The sequence below is a fragment of the Temnothorax americanus genome, unplaced genomic scaffold (genome assembly GCF_048541705.1).
Source record: "Temnothorax americanus isolate GAGA-0224 unplaced genomic scaffold, ASM4854170v1 Scaffold77, whole genome shotgun sequence".
Lineage (NCBI taxonomy): Eukaryota > Metazoa > Arthropoda > Insecta > Hymenoptera > Formicidae > Temnothorax > Temnothorax americanus.
In genome coordinates this window covers 166096-185084 of record NW_027509800.1, presented here as the reverse complement: position 1 = coordinate 185084, position 18989 = coordinate 166096, and the positions used below count along the sequence as shown (strand labels likewise).

At 37.0% G+C, this 18989-nt stretch overlaps 3 protein-coding genes across 8 annotated transcripts; 2 read left to right on the top strand and 1 right to left on the bottom strand.

Annotated features, from left to right (window-relative positions):
* The first annotated feature begins 29 nt into the window (after positions 1–29).
* On the top strand, positions 30–15450 carry Wtrw (ankyrin repeat domain 61 water witch). 3 transcript variants are annotated; one of them, XM_077423161.1, is made up of 12 exons: positions 30–446; positions 568–737; positions 865–997; positions 1095–1198; positions 1278–1451; positions 1536–1615; positions 1752–1827; positions 1927–2052; positions 2134–2176; positions 2268–2383; positions 14944–15106; positions 15237–15450. In XM_077423161.1, exons 2-12 carry the CDS (start codon positions 639–641, stop codon positions 15326–15328), a joined length of 1206 nt encoding a protein of 401 aa, XP_077279287.1. In that variant the 5' UTR covers positions 30–446; positions 568–638; the 3' UTR covers positions 15329–15450. The 3 variants fall into 3 exon arrangements, with proteins under 3 accessions (XP_077279287.1, XP_077279288.1, XP_077279286.1); XM_077423162.1 differs by having other exon boundaries at positions 30–737; XM_077423160.1 differs by lacking the exons at positions 30–446; positions 568–737; positions 865–997; ... (6 more) ...; positions 2268–2383; positions 15237–15450 and adding an exon at positions 11928–14639 and having other exon boundaries at positions 14944–15080.
* On the top strand, positions 2390–9570 carry LOC143906850 (uncharacterized). Of its 2 annotated transcripts, none has more exons than XM_077423153.1 (2): positions 2390–3830; positions 5228–9570. In XM_077423153.1, the coding sequence occupies exon 2, from the start codon at positions 5259–5261 to the stop codon at positions 8160–8162; it is 2904 nt and encodes a 967-aa protein (XP_077279279.1). In that variant the 5' UTR covers positions 2390–3830; positions 5228–5258; the 3' UTR covers positions 8163–9570. The 2 variants fall into 2 exon arrangements, with proteins under 2 accessions (XP_077279279.1, XP_077279278.1); XM_077423152.1 differs by having other exon boundaries at positions 2390–3835.
* Argrs-m (arginyl-tRNA synthetase, mitochondrial) lies at positions 10039–17882 on the bottom strand. 3 transcript variants are annotated; one of them, XR_013259677.1, is made up of 8 exons: positions 17571–17882; positions 16327–17479; positions 16119–16246; positions 15813–16036; positions 15501–15733; positions 14612–14934; positions 13431–14340; positions 10039–13349 (listed from the first exon to the last, which is right to left on the bottom strand). XR_013259677.1 is itself a non-coding variant. In XM_077423172.1 (5 exons), the coding sequence occupies exons 1-5, from the start codon at positions 17604–17606 to the stop codon at positions 15583–15585; spliced, it is 1692 nt and encodes a 563-aa protein (XP_077279298.1). In that variant the 5' UTR covers positions 17607–17882; the 3' UTR covers positions 15308–15582. The 3 variants fall into 3 exon arrangements, 1 of the variants encoding a protein (XP_077279298.1); XR_013259678.1 differs by lacking the exon at positions 14612–14934; XM_077423172.1 differs by lacking the exons at positions 10039–13349; positions 13431–14340; positions 14612–14934 and having other exon boundaries at positions 15308–15733.
* Positions 17883–18989: the final 1107 nt, after the last annotated feature.

The window sequence follows — 18989 nt, the reverse complement described above, 5'->3', positions numbered from 1 at the left end:
AATCATAATCTAAAATTTTCAAAATCACGGTTCCAAGAATCTCTCGACTGTATTTATTGTTCCTAATTTCTTTTTTTATGTGTCGGACAACAAAAAATTAATAATTCTGTTCCATGTTAACAAAATGGTACGGACTACGAACATTACTCGGTATCTCGACTAAATTTTGATTAACTTGATCTCGATTAAGGGTTAATCAGAGTTCGTCAAAATCGCCCTAACAAGCCATGATTATAATTTATGGCATTTATGCAATAGCGCGATACACACACACGCGCAATGCGCACGCCCGGCATGTCTCGAGTCCTCGAATCGAGGTCTCGACTCTCGAGTACTCTCCTCTCGCAGGTGGTGCGAGGTGCGACTTCACGTGTGTTCACGTGCCGCGCAATCATACATTTCTGTGTGTTGTGTTTATAAACATAATTACATATCAACGTCAAAAGGTTGCAATATTTCCTTTCTTTTTTTCACGAGTTTCGAAACGTCTCTAAATCGCAAGAATTAACATTAATTCCAATTTAATTTGATCTAATTGAATTTAATGTAGTTCTCGCTGGTCAATAGGTTAGCTCGAAAGAGGTTATCTCCCTCAAATTGTTTGAGAAACGATTCGTGCCGATTGTCAAGTTACAATTATGGCGGTATCTACCTTTATTCGTTGTTCACACTTTCGACGTTTGGTCGGTATAAACAGCAACGCTGTTGCTCTATTTTTGAATACCACGCGACATTCGGTAAGCTTATTGCAGTTCCTCTACAACGAGCCCGTTAAACTATTTGTTTAATGCGACTTTGCTTATTTCGATTACGCATGAATTATATGTTTTTTAAATTACTATATTGATTATTTTACGATTACAGAATTATGTTAAATCACGATCGTATGCAACATCTATCGATGAAATTGAAGATACAATCAAGTATAGTACGAAGAAACCGGAGAAAAAAATAAGCAAAGCTATGTTGATGTATTTACAACGTGCAAAGGAACATGGTAGTAACAGATTCGTTAACTTTGAAATAAATATAACTTTAATGTCAGCAATTTGCAATACTTTTTATATAAATATATTATTTTTTAAATTTATTAGATGAATTTATGAAGAAAGAGATCGTAGAGTATGAGATAGGGAAGAGACACTTGGCTAACATGATGGGCGAAGATCCAGAATGTTTTACGCAAGCAGATATAGATGTGTGTAATTATATAAAAAATGGTGCCGATTTGATAAATGATGAGCTAATATCTAAAGTCGTGTAATTATTACTTTTAGAGATCAATCCAATATCTATTTCCATCGGGACTATTTGATCCTAAAGCTCGGCCGATGATGGAACATCCAGAAAAGATCTTTCCAAGCAGGAAAGCAGCAGAATTTGATGAGTCTGGAAGACCCTTCCATTCTATGTTTTACACTTCGAAACCGAATTATTATGAGACATTATACGTAAGTTTCTATAATGACTGTTATTACGTCACAGATATATGAAGGAAAGCAATTAATATTTGAGAAAATTATTTTTGTGCACAGAATATTGTGGATAAAATTAAATCTCTGAATGATGTTGAAGACTCGTTAATAAGGCAAGGAACGTTACCTATGGACAAAGTGTAGGTTGAGTATTTGATTTACGTAGAACAAGCATGTACATGTTAACATGTATACACAATTTGGTATATATAATTTTAAAAGTATTCTGCAAAAAAATGTCAAGTATAACCATTTTTTAAAATATATTATTTTTAGCAATCTGATAGGTTCCACATGGTTTCAAAAGCATGAGATTGAAAACCAACTACTTGAAAGTATTAATGATTTTGAGGTAAATAATATATTAGTAATAATTAGTCGGTAATAATGAGTAATCTTTAAAAAAATATAACGCATAATTTAATTCATATGTGTATAATAATTGTTTTAGTACAACTATCTTATTACGTCACTAGAACGACTATCTGATCATCCATTGTCGAGGCGAGCAACAGATTTCATTACAAAATATCGTAAAACACTTAATACCCATTCCAATGAGGTAGCAATACCACCTGTAAGTATCCATGTGCATATATAATAATGATGATAAAAGTATTGTTACGGTTAATATAAAAGTTTATCGTTACATGTAAAGTTGGAACACGACAGCACAGGAAGGCCATATATCACGGTTAAAAGTAAGTAAATTGATTATCTTAACATTCACAGATGGTAAGAAATATATATGTATATGATATACATCACGAAACTCGTTGCTAATGATTTCAGATTGCATGAGGAAATCTGCAAGAGGTGAAGTGACAATTTGGGGTAATGGCTCTGGAAAGATTATCATTAATGGACGCGACATCACATATTTTGAAGAGATTCATCATCGCGAACAGGTGAGTTATTCTTTGCTCAAATCTTCGTTGTCATGAATATCTTCTGAAACTGTTTACGATACATAACATAATTTGGCTGGAGATAATTCTTATTACTTGTTGTGTTAAAATAGAATAGCATGCATTGTATTTTAACTTAACATGCAATGGAAAAAGAAGTTGAATGAATGTTATGCATATAATAGTGCTGTAGGAATTTTTGTGATAATATTTATGAAGGAATGAGTATCTAAAATTATTTTTATTTAACGATGTATTATATAATTATATCGTGCGGTAAAAGTTATTCAAATGTGTGAAAAATAGAGAATTCTGCATTAATGTATTCATATTTGCTTGTTAATTAGTTAAACGATAAAATAATCAACTGCTATCTATATTACTTTATTTTTTTTTTTTTTTTAACAGAACATATCAAAGTGATAGAAACCTAGTTAAGAAAAGAATTTAGTAAAAATTACTGTTAAAATTCCCAAATAAATAGACAAACTAATTAAAATTATTTATTTGTATATGTGTCAATGTTATGTATTAAATTATATAATAAGACTATGTTATCAAATTAATGCTCTTTATTACTATAAAGTACATACCGGTCTTCCAATTATAAAATCGTATGCGAGTTATTACAATATCATATATATTACTAATTTTTTAGGTCAAAGAAATCATTTAATCGTATCTTGTGTCAGTTGAGTTTATTGAACTTACGACATATTTGATTAAAATGTTTTGAGAGTTGGTCTCATGAAGACAACTGTTCTCTGTTGTCAAGAACATCATGAAGCAGAGATTAAAACTTGGTTCTTTTTTTGTTTTTTTTTTTCACTTAAAAAATTGTATTAATATTTTAACTTTTCCAGTGGCAATTTTCTCCTGGTTTTTACCCAAGCAAATTGTCATGTAATATTTTTTTAGTCCTTAAATTGCATTGATTGTAATAGAATTTCGACTGTGTTTTCTTCGCTGCAGATGCAGACGTCTAAACACTTATAGACGCACTAATGTGCTTATTGAAGAAATCTAAGAAGTAGGAACTTATACAATATAGTGCTAAGTGAGAGTTAATTTGCATTAAAAAAACGTTATTTATCTCGAATCAGAAAAGTCGCGTATTTGGAGGATTGATGTGACACACTGAGAAAGAAGAAATATTTTTTTTATGCGGTATCTTATGATGTGTATTGCGAAGAATGTGAAGCACGAAAAACATGTACAGTGTCCTTCAAGGAAGACAACCTTTCCCTGCGCATTTCTGATAGCCGACCGGTCTCATCCGCTACATGTAGCATCCAAATCTCTTTCGCTGATATAACCGGTACGGAGTTAGCCGCATGCTGCACACTCTCTCGCTCTCAGTGTGAACCGGTCTGGCGAAAGAACGAGGTGATGCGATCGAGACGATTATCAACGTCCGCCACCGAGCTTCGTCTCGCGCCGAAAACGTGTAAGGTACTTCTTCACTCTAGAACCATCTCTGCCGTGATGCCGATCCCGTAAACGCGCATACTGTCTAATACATTTGTAATAATAGCCGTTAAACTAAATCCAAGATTTGTCACGAGAACAACCGAAACATAGTTTATTGACTATCAACAGATGGTGACTCGCTTTTGATCTTATTGATATAAATTTGACACAAAGGGCATTATGAAGTCATGTTTACCTTTGGTAAATTGAAATTGTATTTATTTTCGTATTTCATTTTTGTTTATATTTTTTTCATTTTATTTCCATTTATTATCACATTTAATTTTGATTTAAATTTGTCTTTAATAAATTTGTGTGTTTCTATATTTGTATGTATTCAGTTTCTCTTTTTTGTAGATATATAATGGAAACATTTTATATAGATATATATATATATATATATATATATATATATATATATATTTCTCAGAATTGTTTAGTATTCAAGCACGTCATTAAAATCTATTTTTATTTTTAATTGCGTAAACGAATGAAATATTATTGCAGAGATTTTTTACTACCTACTTTTTTTCTCATTAGATCCGTAACTTTCCTGTTTTTTAAATTTTATTTTTGTAACGAGTCGGTTTGTTTATATTATTCCATCAATATGTGATCTGTTTGATATCAATCTAGATCTCTTTGTTTGTCTCTCAGAAGTGGGACGTAATTATCGTCAATTCAATAAGATAACAGACTATGCCTTGGTTAAGTATTTAACCGATTTTCCAATTAACTTTTACGAGAGTCGCGATATTTTGTGTATTTTGTGTTAAATATCGACGTTACAATGTTAAAGTGTTTGTAAGATATACTGTCAAACTTTGAGTCATAATTCTCTATATATTGAAATAAAAAAAAAATGAAACATATATTCCAAAATTCACATTTTATCTCTTTCACTGTATTATTAAACTTTTAAAAAGTTAAGAAGTCATTAACAAGCACGTATTACGCATATATTTATAACAATGTTGTTCAATCTTTTATATTAAAACATACAAGTTTTAGAAAACACCGAATTTAATCCTCTATTTTATTTTATTTTCGATTTATTTAGTTTTGAAAGATCGTAGCTACTAAATATTATATGCTTTCACTTTGATAAAAATAATATTTGGCATTCCGAATATTTATATATAATTCTGGTATTATATTTTAGACTATCTTAGATTTTTCTCATTTACTATGATAAATTGTAAAATTTAAAGAATACCCTTTTTTAATCTTTCTTCTCACGTAACACAATAGATACATAAGATACATAGATACACAATAAAATAGATACAATTTCTCTATTTTGTTTTTACATGTTTCGATTAAACATTAAGACACTTTTGGATAATATGTTAAATAAGTATATCACGTTTATAGGTAACTGATCTTAGAACGGCAACAGGTGGAGATGGTAGATAGTCTGAGCAACAAATTCGTATCGTTTTCGTCAGTGAAAGAGATGGAAGAAACCGGAGAAAAAGTATCAAAAACCGTTCCGACTCTGTTGTCACGCACGAGCGCGGCTTCCTTGTTTTTAACTCGACTAAAGAGTAGACGCTCATCGCCTAAGCAAGATGACAATGAGCTCGAAAGTGGTCGAGTTCAATACGAATCGCCGCCACCACTCGATAATTTGATAAGTCCCATAGCTTCGGTGGAAGATTACTCCGTCATCAGTGAACGAGCCTCTTCCGAAGTCGACCGCACTTCTCTGCGCATCAATGAAGATTTCATCAAAAATATTCTCACGGAACACAGGAAACGTACGTGTTACAAATCACATATCTGGGAAAATCTGGAATCATGTAAAACGGATGAGACAAATGCGGAGACGATCCTCGCGGACGTCAAGTCCAATGAAGTCAACATCTTATTGCTACAAGCGAGTTTTATGGGTCGTACAAATCTCATACATCGTTTGTGCAAATGCAAAGCCGATGTCAACTATAGCGAGCCCGATCATGGTCTTACTCCGTTGCACTTGTGTGCGTTTCGGAACTGTCTGGATGGTGTCAAGTATTTAATAAAACAGGGCGCGAGCGTCGATACGAAATCGAAACACACGGCGTTTCATTACGCCGCCTTTGGAGATGCCTTCGACGTTGCTCAATACTTCGTGCAACGAGATATCAGTCAGCTATCACCGCACGATGCTGAAGAGACGGTATTGCACGTGGCTTCGCGAACTAACGCTCTGCGCGTACTTTCCCTACTAGCGCCGAACAACAAGGAACTGGATCGTTTGGATCAAGACGGATACGCCGCTATTCATCACGCAGCCGATGGCGGAGACAAAGCTTGTTTAGACATACTTTTGAAAGCCGGTTGCCAAGTGGATTTACCTACCGGAAAGAACGATACCGCTTTGCACTTGGCTGCGGAAGCCGGTTGCGCGGACAATTTAGCTCTTCTGGTCGAGGCAAACGCTAATCTTCAACTGAAGAACCATCGAGGACACACGGCCTTGCATTTAGCCGCTCGTTCGCATTCTCTGGAGTGCGTGGAGATTTTACTGAAAGGTCGCGCGGATCCCAACGTGGAGGACGACGAGGGTCGAACGCCTCTGCACCTGGCTCTAGGCAAATCTTTGGTGACCGACGACATTACCGAGCTCTTGCTCAAGTGGCGAGCGGACGTGAACAAGGCCGACAAATACGGCTATACGCCGCTACACATCGCCGCCTCAAACGAGCTGTCGCGATGCGTCAATCTGCTGATAAAGTACGAAGCAGATCTCAGCGCCAGGACCATCGGCGGGAATAGCGCTCTATCCATCGTTCTGCGCAAGACCCCGACATCCCTGGACGTATTTGAGCATAGGCTGGACAAGTCTCTGACTTTGAGCCGACATGGATTCATCGCAGGCGAGCTCGAGTTGCAGCTGGACTTTCGTCCGTTGTTGCAGCGGCGGAATCGGCAAAACCGCTCGCCCGAGATCGGTTATCTGAACACCTTTGTGAAGGAGGGCTACAAGGAAATCCTGGAGCATCCTTTGTGCCAGTCTTTCCTCCATCTCAAGTGGCACAAGATCCGAAAGTACTATGCCGCCAGATTGCTCTTCTACCTAATATACGTGTTGATCCTTACGAGCTGGGTGATAACCGCCCTTGCTCATAACTGCTACAACGAGTCGAAAGGTTACGTACACAATCCGCCGTTGTGCGCGAACGCGACCGGGATCTATGGGTTTCTCTACAGACACCCCGTGGTACTCGAGATTCAGTGGTACACGTTGATGGTGCTCACCGCGCTCGAGACTTTTCGCAAGTTTACTGTCATTCCCAGTTACAAATCTGTCAGACAGTTTTTTACGCAGATAGAGAACCTGGTCGAGTGGTGCGTGATACTGAGTGTGTTTGCTACCTCTTTTGTGTATACGGGGAAAACATATACCTGGCAAAGTCACTTGGGCGCCTTCGCCGTGCTCTGCGGTTGGAGCAATCTGATGCTAATGATCGGGCAGTTGCCGATGTTCGGTGCTTACGTCGCTATGTTCACTAGCGTGCAGGCACAAGTGTTCAAGCTGCTTTTGGCCTACGCCTGCCTGTTGGTGGGTTTTACGGCAAGCTTCTGCGTGATATTTCCACATTCCAAGTCGTTCAGCAGTCCACACACGGGTCTCATCAAGGTCCTCGCGATGATGACTGGCGAGTTAGGTTTCGAGGACCTCTTCTTCTCATCCGATAAGGGTGGCCTTAATGAAAGTATTGGAGGAACTTCCTGGATCCTGCTACAAGTCTCGGCCCAACTCTCCTTCGTGTTGTTCCTTCTATTCGTCACGATTGTGCTGATGAATCTGTTGATCGGTATAGCCGTGCATGATATCAAGGGCCTGCAAAAGACGGCAGGTCTCGCAAAACTCGTTCGCCAAACGAAATTGATCCACGACGTGGAGGTTGCGATTTTTTTAGGATTTATGCCGTCGAAACGTTTCATCAGGTGCATGCGATGGACCACGCTGTTCCTGCCGTCACCTTTACGAGCCGTTTTGACTGTTCGCCCGCACAACCTCAGAGAGAAGAGATTACCGCGCGATGTTCTCTTGGCCGCCTATAAAATAGCCAAGGAAGGAGACGGACAGAACAATTTCGGCGCATCGCGCAGAAAAACTTACAGCGCGGCCTATCACGCAAGAACGGCTCTCAAAGCTGACGCGACCACGTGTCGTCGTCGTGGTTTCGACGAGGATACGCTGCAACACGATTGCAACAAATTCAAAGAGGATATCGCGGAACTTAAGGAAATTTGCGAGAAAAATCATAGTCTTCTTCGAGAGCTTATAAAAGCGCACAGTGGTAAAATAAATAAATAAAACTGCCAATAACAAGATAAGTTGGAAGTCCCTTTGAGTTGGAAAGGAATTCACAATCGTTCAAAATTTGAAATTCGATTATGGGACAACGATAAGAGATCCTAAAACTCGGGATTCGTGGAACGATACATCATGAATAATTAAAATATCGCGAATTAATCCTTATTTCTATGCGTTTTATAACTTCCAGCAAACTAGATTTAGACTCGCTGTCTAAATCTTGCTTTATTTCTGTGATACAAATGTGGTTGTGTCCAATATCAGTTATATTTAAATCCGTCCATTTTCACATATGAATTTTATATAAAAAGCACTAGGGGCTTGCATAATTTTATGCATATAATAAATGCTGCGTTTGAATAAATTTTGACGCCGTAATTGCACGAGATATTCCCCTTAGGAGAAAGACTTTATTTACTATATGCATATATGTATTTTTTCCAGTAGAAACGTTTAGTATGTATTTAGTATCTAAAGTAACATGGATTTCGTGACACGGATACGAACATACGTATATTGATGAGACCTTAGAGAAAACAGGACAGTCCGTTTATATTTTTTCTAAACATTCTTTCGCATTTGTACAAGTCTTTATAAAATATCTGTTTGTTAGAAAAATTTTCTCGTTTTTGAAGAGTCAACATATATAAAGCTTATGTATAATAAACTCATATATGTTTATGTATATAATTATCTTCAGACTGATACAATTTTTTTATTTGCGACGTTACGTCTGATTGCTTTCCATTAGTATATTTTTATTAATCTTCTTTACTCTTAATTCTTTATTATATAAGTTCTATAAAAAAAAATTGTAATGTAAGAATTTTCTTTCGTTTTTTAAACTTATACTATTTTAATTTGAGTAAATGTAACTATACACATTATTGTTGTAAACTTTCTACCAAGATGTATCGTTAAAGGAACAAATAAATATTTTTATTTCAAGATCAAATTTAATAGGAAAGTTTTAAAGTTGTCTGTCGCCGGTCAAGTTTCACTTTGATTTTCAACGAAGTCAAAAAATACATATATAACATTAACGGGATGCGTAGGCTGACAGTCAAAACCGGTACCAATCTGCATAAGTTCTCATCCGTTGAAAGTTCAACTGTCCGAATAGGAAGCTCGGTAATGAGATAAAACGGGGACATTGAGTTATAGATCTACCTCTTGGAAGAGAATTTAATGGATTAAAATTTTGAAGGCTCCGTACTTTGGACTCTGTACTTTATCTCGCACTCAAATTGGCGATATCTCGCTGTGTTCAGCTGTCAGACAATTTGGTGCCTTTCCATTCTTCGGATCGATCATCTGAGATATGAATAAAAAATTACGATTAAAAAAATGCGCTACATATCTCATCGCGTCATGGAACCTAATTTTCCGTTCATAGCTAAAATAGAATCGCCGCGAGTCAAAACTGTTTCGTGTCTTGAATTCGATTGTTTAAAAGCTACTTTTTTTCTTATTATTATTATTAGAGTGAGTACTAGCACGAAATATTCATTTCATGCGCAATGTTTTATTTGTGAATTTTACGTATCAACAATTTATAGGCAGCTAGCAACTTGAGAACATCTCTTGGCAGAGATCTTGCGAATGTACTTAAAATGAATACAAAGTTAAACATTACGTAAACAGATCATGATATCATATTCGCGATCACGTGGTGGTGAAAGGAGTTTGCCTAGATACACGCAGTTCAGATTCGGGAAGCTATGGAAAAAAGGTATAAAATATTCTGGAATATAAAAATTAAATATTGAAAGAAACAGATAACATGCGAACGGAATTAAACAGAAGGGAATAACGAATGACGATTGATTTATTTCCATTGATTTATCTAGTTTTATTGCATTTTTGACAGGCGCTAAATAAAAAATGAGCTTATAGCTTTAAACCATGTTTACTGTAAAAATTAATATTAAAAATGTAATTTTATATTGCTCCTATATACATTAGTTGGCTGTAATGTAAATAACTCTCTTTGTCTCTCTATGGCCTTTACTTTGAAAAAATTCTATTTTTTAAGCAAATAGAACACTTTAGTTTGCTAAAAACATTTTTTCTCCTTTCTTGTCTCTTTGTTCAACCTTCATCCATTGATTTTCAATAAGAAGAAAACGATTTATCATTCTGATTAAGAACGCAAATATCTGTGTTTAACGGTACTTTTTAACGATAACACATGTGTAAATAACAATGTCCTAGGATAAAACTCGAGTGATCTTTCAGCGGTACTTTCCAGTCTCATCCAGATTCATCTCGAATTTAACAGGAGGGCAGTTCGTGTATGCAGGGGTGCGCGTAAAGTAGTAAAGTAGTATCTCGAATTCGACCTAGATCTCTTTATATTTATGTATTTTATTAATCATGCGTCTTGCCCCTCTGCTCGCAGATTCCTCTTCCCACGCGAACGGCAGAGACGTATGCAGAGTACGTCATGCAGTACGTGTAGCGCGATCGTACGAACCAGTTAAGTCCGCTGTAATGCTCGTTGAATTGTCAAGCGTACCCTGGTCAGTGATAGACATCTTGAGTTGACATAATTTTTACGATTAGAAATGCGGCCGAAATCCTTGTCGGCTTGCTTTTGCATTCTAGAGTCGAAAACACGAGGTTTCCTCGGCCAATCTCTAGTCTCTTATAAATACGTGTCTCAAAAAGTAAGATCGTTAAACGAGAGGACGAAGTGACGATTATATACGAAGCCGGTAGCGAGAGGAAGAGAAGAGTGCGGTGACAGTGAAAAATATATCGTCGTGCTATTTGCATTACTTTTGAGATTCTTACACAGTGACAGACAGATATTCGATAACACGCATTCGAAATTAGTAGGAATATTAAAGGAGCACGTGAAAAACAGAAGAAATACTAACACATAAACAGCAATACTACTAACGACGCAAATTATTAAAAGGCAAGAGACAAAATTGCTAATATATGTGCGATAAACTTAAAAGCACACTCAGTAATACAATATTTTGTTAATAAAAAAAAAATATATATATATATAATATGTATATTTGACGAGAGAGAGTCAGATATTAACAAATGGTGACAAGAATTGCAATCTTTAATCATCTCTATTTTTGATTGCGCGTGTCACATATATTAAAGAAGATATCATTAATCATAAGTTGTCCGGAAATTAATGCGTCATAATTAAATCAGATTAGTTTGGATATAAGACACTCGGTCATATTCAAGATCGTGGTACAATAATAAATAACAATAATAATAATAATAGTAGTAACAATAATAATCCTCTTTTAAAGTGCTCTAAACGAAACGACTCGTAGACGTGACGTGATAGCCTTAGAAAAGAACGAGAGAGAAAAAAAGACAGGACTGAAGAGACACACAGCGACGCGACTGCAATAATTAGGATGCTTCACTGCGCGAATCATCGCATAACGGTACGAATACTTAGTGCTTAATTACGAAACGGCGTTTACATTGGAAACTTAAACATCGTACAACATAACATAGCTATTAGCTGAATTATTCTGACAAGATTATGTGGAATGGCAAAAAAAAAACGATAAGATTATTCCAATGAAAAATGATTTAAGCGAGATAAAATGTATAATACGAGGAATACGAGTCTTTGCGCGTAAAAATGCGGAAAACCTGAGGTGACAGAAAAAATAACAATAATAAAATTTGAATAAAAAACTCGATTTCTTCTCGAAGAAATAAAAGCGAAATTAAACGGTAAACTTATTCTCAATCGTAAATAAGTTATAATTTCGAGCGAATATGCGTGAGAATGACCGAGATTCGTTAGGAGAGAGTGCTAAAGGGAAGAATCTCGAGATGAACAGTCTGAAGATACCGACTATTTTGAACGATGATGAACAACATTTTCATTCCACTAGAAGCTTCAACAGTCGTCACAAAAGCGAGCCGCTATCCGTTAGATTAGCTTCCACTTACAGGTCGCTAAGATGTGCATATGCAGCGAAGGATTATCCACAAAAAATCACTATCGATGATGCAACTGTATCGAAGTTCGACAATGATCGGATTGAAATCGACGCCGGGGAACCACCACCGGTCGACGACTCCCTTTTCTTTGACAATCTGGAAAGCTGCAAGAACCACTACTTAAACGGTGCAAAATTGAGATCGGCCATATGGTCCATCGTCGATTCGACGGAGACGAGGTTGCTATTGCACATGGAGAAAAGTTGCGTGCTTCCAGATGCGTGCAAAAACGAGAGACTACGGGATGTCGCTTACATCTGGGCATCCTATCGCGGTCTGCTGCATCATCTGCCGGAACTGGAGAATGCCGGAGCGCGTTACGACTACGTTGAACCACGGACCGGCGTGAATGCTATTCTCGCGGCTTCGTTGGGTGACAAGGTCGCCTGCGTGGAGTACTTGATCGCGAAGGGCGCCGACGTGAATTACGAGAGCCTCATCACTCGTTACACGCCGCTTCACTTCGCGGCGCTCGGTAACAGCTGGCACGCCGCAGCCACGTTATTAGATCACGGTGCTAAGCTTAATTACGTCTGTCAGGAAGTGGTCGAGCCTATTCTGCATAGTGCCGTTCGTGCGAAGGCGGTGGAGACAGTGAAGCTGCTGCTCGAGCGCGGTGCCAGCATCGTCGAGAAGAATCATTTGGGCCAGACGCCGTTGCACGTGGCCTGTTTCGTGCAATCAATACCATGCGTCGAGCTGCTATCAGCTAGCGCGCCCAATGTGAACGCTGTAGATAGGGAGCATAGAACACCCCTGCACTTCGCCGTAATGAGCACGGACTCGTCCGCCGAGTTGGTACAGTTGTTGTTGAAACGCGGCGCCTTGGTGAACGCGGTCGATCGGACCGGCTTCACCCCCCTTCACATTGCCGCGCTGAACGAGCAATCCCGATGCGTGGATGCGCTTATTTGGGCGGGCGCTGACATCAGTGCGACCACGTGCACTGGACTGTCCGCTTTGAATATTATATTGAAGAAGATTCCCGAGTCGTTGCATGTGTTCCGACAGCGTTTGGACGCCTCCATCAGACTGACCAGGCCGGTATCGCATAATCGCGAATTCGAGATGCGGCTACACTTCGACATTCTCTTTCCCAGCGGTAATCAGTGTGAGACCAGCTTCATAAACACTTTCGTACAGGAGCATCGAAAGGATCTGTTGTCGCATCCGCTGGTCATGGCCTTCCTGCATCTTAAGTGGGAGAAAATTCGCAAGCTCTATTTACTGAGAATACTCTTGTACGCTATGACAGTGATATGCATGACTACTTACGTACTCACTGCGTTAGCGTATAAATGTTACAATCACAACGAAGCTAATAGTTCGAAGATTTGCGGCAATAGACGAGTATCTGGCTTTCTCTTCCGGAGACCGATCATCGAGATCGAATGGTACCTCGCACTGGTTCTGACCTGCATCACCATACCGAGAAAAATATTTGGCTTCATGGTCTACAAATCGGCGATACAGTACTTCTCCAGTATCGACAATGTGTTGGACGGGGTGGTGATCGCGAGCGTATTCGTTACGTCCTTCGTGTATACCGGGCGTACTTACGATTGGCAAAATTACGTCGGTGCGTTTGCCATACTTTGCGCCTGGACCAATCTGATGCTAATGGTGGGCCAGTTACCGGCCTTCGGCACCTACGTCGCCATGTTCACGCACATCCAGTTCGAGTTCGCCAAGCTTCTGCTAGCGTATTCCGGCCTACTCATCGGTTTCACCATCAGCTTTTGCGTGATATTCGCCGGCGAGCCCGCGTTCGGTAATCCTTTCACTGGGCTAATCAAAGTCTTGGCTATGATGGCCGGTGAATTGGACTTCGAAGGACTCATCAATCAAGTGGATAACGAATCGACGGGCAGCTCTTTCGTCATTTATCATCCCCTGTCAGTGTGTTCGCAGATTCTCTTCACGCTATTCATAGTATTCGTCACTGTGATTCTGATGAACTTGCTGGTCGGTATCGCCGTACACGATATACAAGGTCTGAGGAATCATGCGGGGCTCACGAAGTTGGTAAGGCAGACAAAAATGATCCTCTTTACGGAAATGGTGCTGCACAACACTACCATCCCGTACGCCTTCCGGAAGTGGATGTCGGATCACAAGATCGATGTTGAAAATAGAAAACGGGTTCTCGTGGTAAAACCGCTTAATCCTCTCGAGAAGCGATTGCCTAAGGACATAATGAAAGCCGCTTATGAGATAGCACAGAAGAATATTCCTTCGTCTATGAATGACGACATCAATTTGAGCGATCACGCTGTTTGGCTGAAACAACGACAGAAGAACGAGTTCTCCGATGTCGCCCTACAAATGACGTTCGAGAAACTGATCACTATGATGAAAGTGAATGAAGATGCTATAAAATTGCTGAGAGTACAGCTGCTAGGAATGAATAAGATGCTGGAAAATGTCGCAACAACATTGACGAAAGAAGAACGTACCTCGTTGTGATTTGGACAATTGATATTGGTACAATTTGATATTTCAACCGACAATTCGCATTATGTGATTCATATTATATTTTCTTATATTGTAAATAGACGTCTACAAGTAAAAGACAATTGCGTAACTGTAGCTAATTTCTATCGATAAAAGAATATTTTTTGTTCAATTTTACCTTATCAAGAAAGTATCGACGATGTCTCGGAATCTAATATTTAAATCGACTTTTCCAATATTGACTTTCAGCAATTGCTCATCGTATTAGTATATATGTCGCTTCAGAATTCACAAAGTTGTTTCTCATGCTTCTTATATATTTTATCTGTTACAGATTATATTTCCATTACTTTTTACGAACATGACTGATAAAGTGGATATCGAAGCCACAGTTAATGGTGGGGGGCCTACTGGTCAGTCGGGTGCTATACGTTGGGGCGTTGCATGGGGCTTACGTAGCTTTGTTGACAAAGCAATGGTCGAAAGAATGCGAGTTGGTGAGGAGCAATCGATTTGACGAAATATCGTTGTGTCAAATATGACGTATAATTTACGTTCGCAAACTGTTTATTAATGCGAATTAAACATATGGCAAATAATTAAAAAATTACTGTTATTTTTAAACAGCTGGGCTTCTAACAAGGGACTGGAGAAGGCGCGAGAGAAAGAAGTGGGGTCAAGAAGGTGCCAGAAGAAAGTTCTCTTGGAACAAACGTTAATTTTACTTATTATCGTGTAATTTTCACATTGCAAATAATAAAATTGTACTCGTATGAAAAAATCGAATATCTCGTTGTATAGGTAATAAAATTTGTTCAAAAAAATAAAGCTACTTATCTGATATCGAATAAAGAAAGTAGATGCATAGTTTTTTTCTGATTAAAGTCTCACCAAGATTGACAGATCAATATGATCAATTTGACAAATAAATGCTACAGTTTCGAATCTTCTTTAGGATTCCAGCCACTTGTCTTCACATCTCTTCCAGAGGTATTAGACCAAGTAATTTCATACCTTGTGCAAGAACGTTTCTAGCAACGTGAAATAGTAGCAGTCTTTGACTAGCAAGATCAGGCAATTCATCCTTTACTTTCAACAAACTGAAAGCTTTATTAATTGCTTTACTAAAAAAGAAAGAGAAACCGTATATACTTCAATTAGATAATTGTAAAAAATGTTTGAGTCTTAGAATTTATATCTTACCTTAAATTGAAAAGATATGCTGTTAATATACAGGGTTCTAATTCTTCGTATGATTTCAGTAATACTTCTTCGAACATAGCAATTAATACGACTAAATCATCAACGATATCTTCTTGTAATAGACTTGGTTCACATTCCAAAGTTAGAACAGCGCCGCAATTGCGCTCCAAGCTGACGAGTCGACAATGTGTGTATTGCAACTTCACGCCAGTGTCTCCTTTCAACTGATCTTACAATAAAAAAGATTAGGAGAAACTAATTAATACATTACTTCGATAATTCTTTTACGATATGTAGATCGCTTACATCAAATGCTGTATTCCAATCGAATGTATAGTCTCGTTGTCGTTTTCTCTTTAAGTCGTTAACTATCATTGCAGAAATGCCTAATATATCCGAGCTTTTATCAGATGAATCTAGACAAACTTTAGTGGCTGAAAAAGTTTCTCTGTTACAATTAATCCTATACAAAATTAAACGCTACATAATTAAAATAATGTTAAAATTAACATACTATGCGAATCGATTTGTTTCTGCTTCATGATATCTCTGGTAATGTCCAAGATATCTTCTAAAAACACCATATTACCCTTTCTTGTACGCATACCGTGCAATCGGCCAAATTTTACATGTTTCAGTCTTTCAGCCCACGGCATTTGCAATCGTTTTAATATTTCTAACAAATTTGAGAAATGACTGGCTTGTGTATTATCCACCACATAGTACATACAGTCAAAGTTATTCTTTTCAAATCTATCAATAGCCGCAGCAATATCTCTAGCTATGTACAAAGTGGAACCATCGCTCTTGATCATAGGTACGCTCTTCTCATTGTCCAAATTCACAACTTTTCTATTTTGTTCATCCCTTAGCAATAACTGCATTTTCTCCATCAACGTAATAATTTTCTCTATATTTTTAGCATTGTACATAGATTCCCAATGATATTCGTCGAATGTAATACCAATTCTACCATAAACCTTTGTTAATTCCTCAACAGTGTACCGTTTAAACGCTTTCCACTGTTCATATGTGACTCCGGTGCCAGTTTCCAAATCATTAAATATTTTTCTCGCACGATCCAATATCGAGGAATCGGTTTCAGCCAATTTGTTGGCAGTAATATATGCTGTATATAAGGCTTTTATAGGATTTCTTCTCATTTCATCTTCATTAATATCTGCCATGTTGATTCCCAATTGAATTAAACCATATTGCGTACCCCAGTCACCCAAGTAGTTTATTCGTTTTACATTATTTTTTACAAAGCTGTTGATATTAGCAACGTAATTTCCTATTATTGTAGATCTCAAATGTCCTACGTGAAAAGGTTTTGCAATATTGGGCGAACTAAACTCCACTATTATATTTTTTTTATTATTTATGAAAGTGGGAGGCGATACTGTTGAACAGTTATGTTCCAAAACTTCCTTAACACATCTATCTCTGGAAACATTGAAAGAGATTGTATCGTTCTGTATATTGATGTCAAAAATACCATTTCGATCATTATTTCTAATATTCTGTACTTCGTTCCGTATATTGTATTGTCTGGTTTCTAATGGAAGCTGGAAAGAGTAGATTCCTTCTGTTTTATGTGATTTTAAATGCAAATAAGATCCAACGGTGGACACGTTTACATTGTTGTTTCGTAAACACTCTGTAACCTGAAAACAAGAATAAAAATAAGATGAGTAACGACAGAAAAATAAATCTCAAATAATTCTCATCATAAACGTTTTATTATAAAAAAAATACCGTTTTTAAAATTGCAATTTTCATACTGTTACTCATAATGTTTTGATTATTTAATATTTTAAATAAAGTGTGTGTGTGTGTGTGTGTGTGTAAGCATTCTTCTATATTGTACGGAACTATTATTATTATATATAATTTCGATTTCACACATATGAAAATTGAGATTAGTGACAGGCTACGAACGATTTTATAGCAATAAACACAAACTGACAACAAAATAAGATTGTAATGTTATCAATTTAACATTTCGTACAAGTAATAAATAATGAAAAGAAAAATTTTCTGATTAAAATCATAGGTTAGAATTAGAACTCTAAAATAATATTACTGACAGATGTCGCCACGTCAATATGGCTAGAAATATAACTAGAAACTTTAAAGGTTGGCAATTTTTATTAACAATTTTAACGCCCGTGTATACAAACTTATGGCTTCTGCACACAGGACGCGGAAACGCTTGCCGCGCGGCAAGAAGCGACGCGGTAGCCAATAAACTTTTGGTTCTTACGGAAAAACAACACGTTGATTGGCTACCGCGTCGCTTCTTGCCGCGCGGCAAAGCGTTTCCGAGTCCCGTGTGCAGAAGCCATTAGGCTGAGTTTCCACTGAGCGCGTCACGCGTCGCGTCGTCCGAGTTGAACCACGCAAAACATCCCATTTCGATCCCGTCACAAGAATGTAATGAAATGGGATGGGATGTTTTGATTGGTTAACTTGTGACGACGCGACGCGTGACGCGCTCAGTGGAAACTCAGCCATAGAAACACGCATATGAGATAAAAGAAACTTGATGCCAATAAAAAATTAATCAAAATATATTTATTATTTTAAAAATAATTATTATTGATTCATACATATTAGATTATTCTTCAAAACAAAAATATCAATTTATTAACTTTACAGTTTATTTAATAATTAATAAAACAATTGTTTGTTAATAAACTATCATTATATTAATTAACAAACGTGCAAGAATATGGAAGTATATATAATAAAATTATAAATATTATTTAAGAAATACGTATTGATTACTTTTAATAATAAAACTTCAAATTTTGAAATTATAACAACAATTTTATTTTCTAGTATACTACAATACAATCCTTGCAGCGAATAAATTTATTAGGCGAGGATACAGTTCCTAGCAATAATTATCTTAAATTAAAGAATTACTATTTACTTGTATCACTTGGAGCATCACTTATTCTTACATGTTGTAACTTTACAAGATAAGAACATAAGCAATGACACATATTAATTAAAGCTATTGTTTGTTCATAGTTAAAATAAATACAGGTTTATGTATACGATGAAAATGAATAATATATTCATAATATATATTAATCGTCTTAATGTATATAATAAAAATGAGTGTTTATATATTATATATTATTATTTCCACACACACGCTGTAGAAAC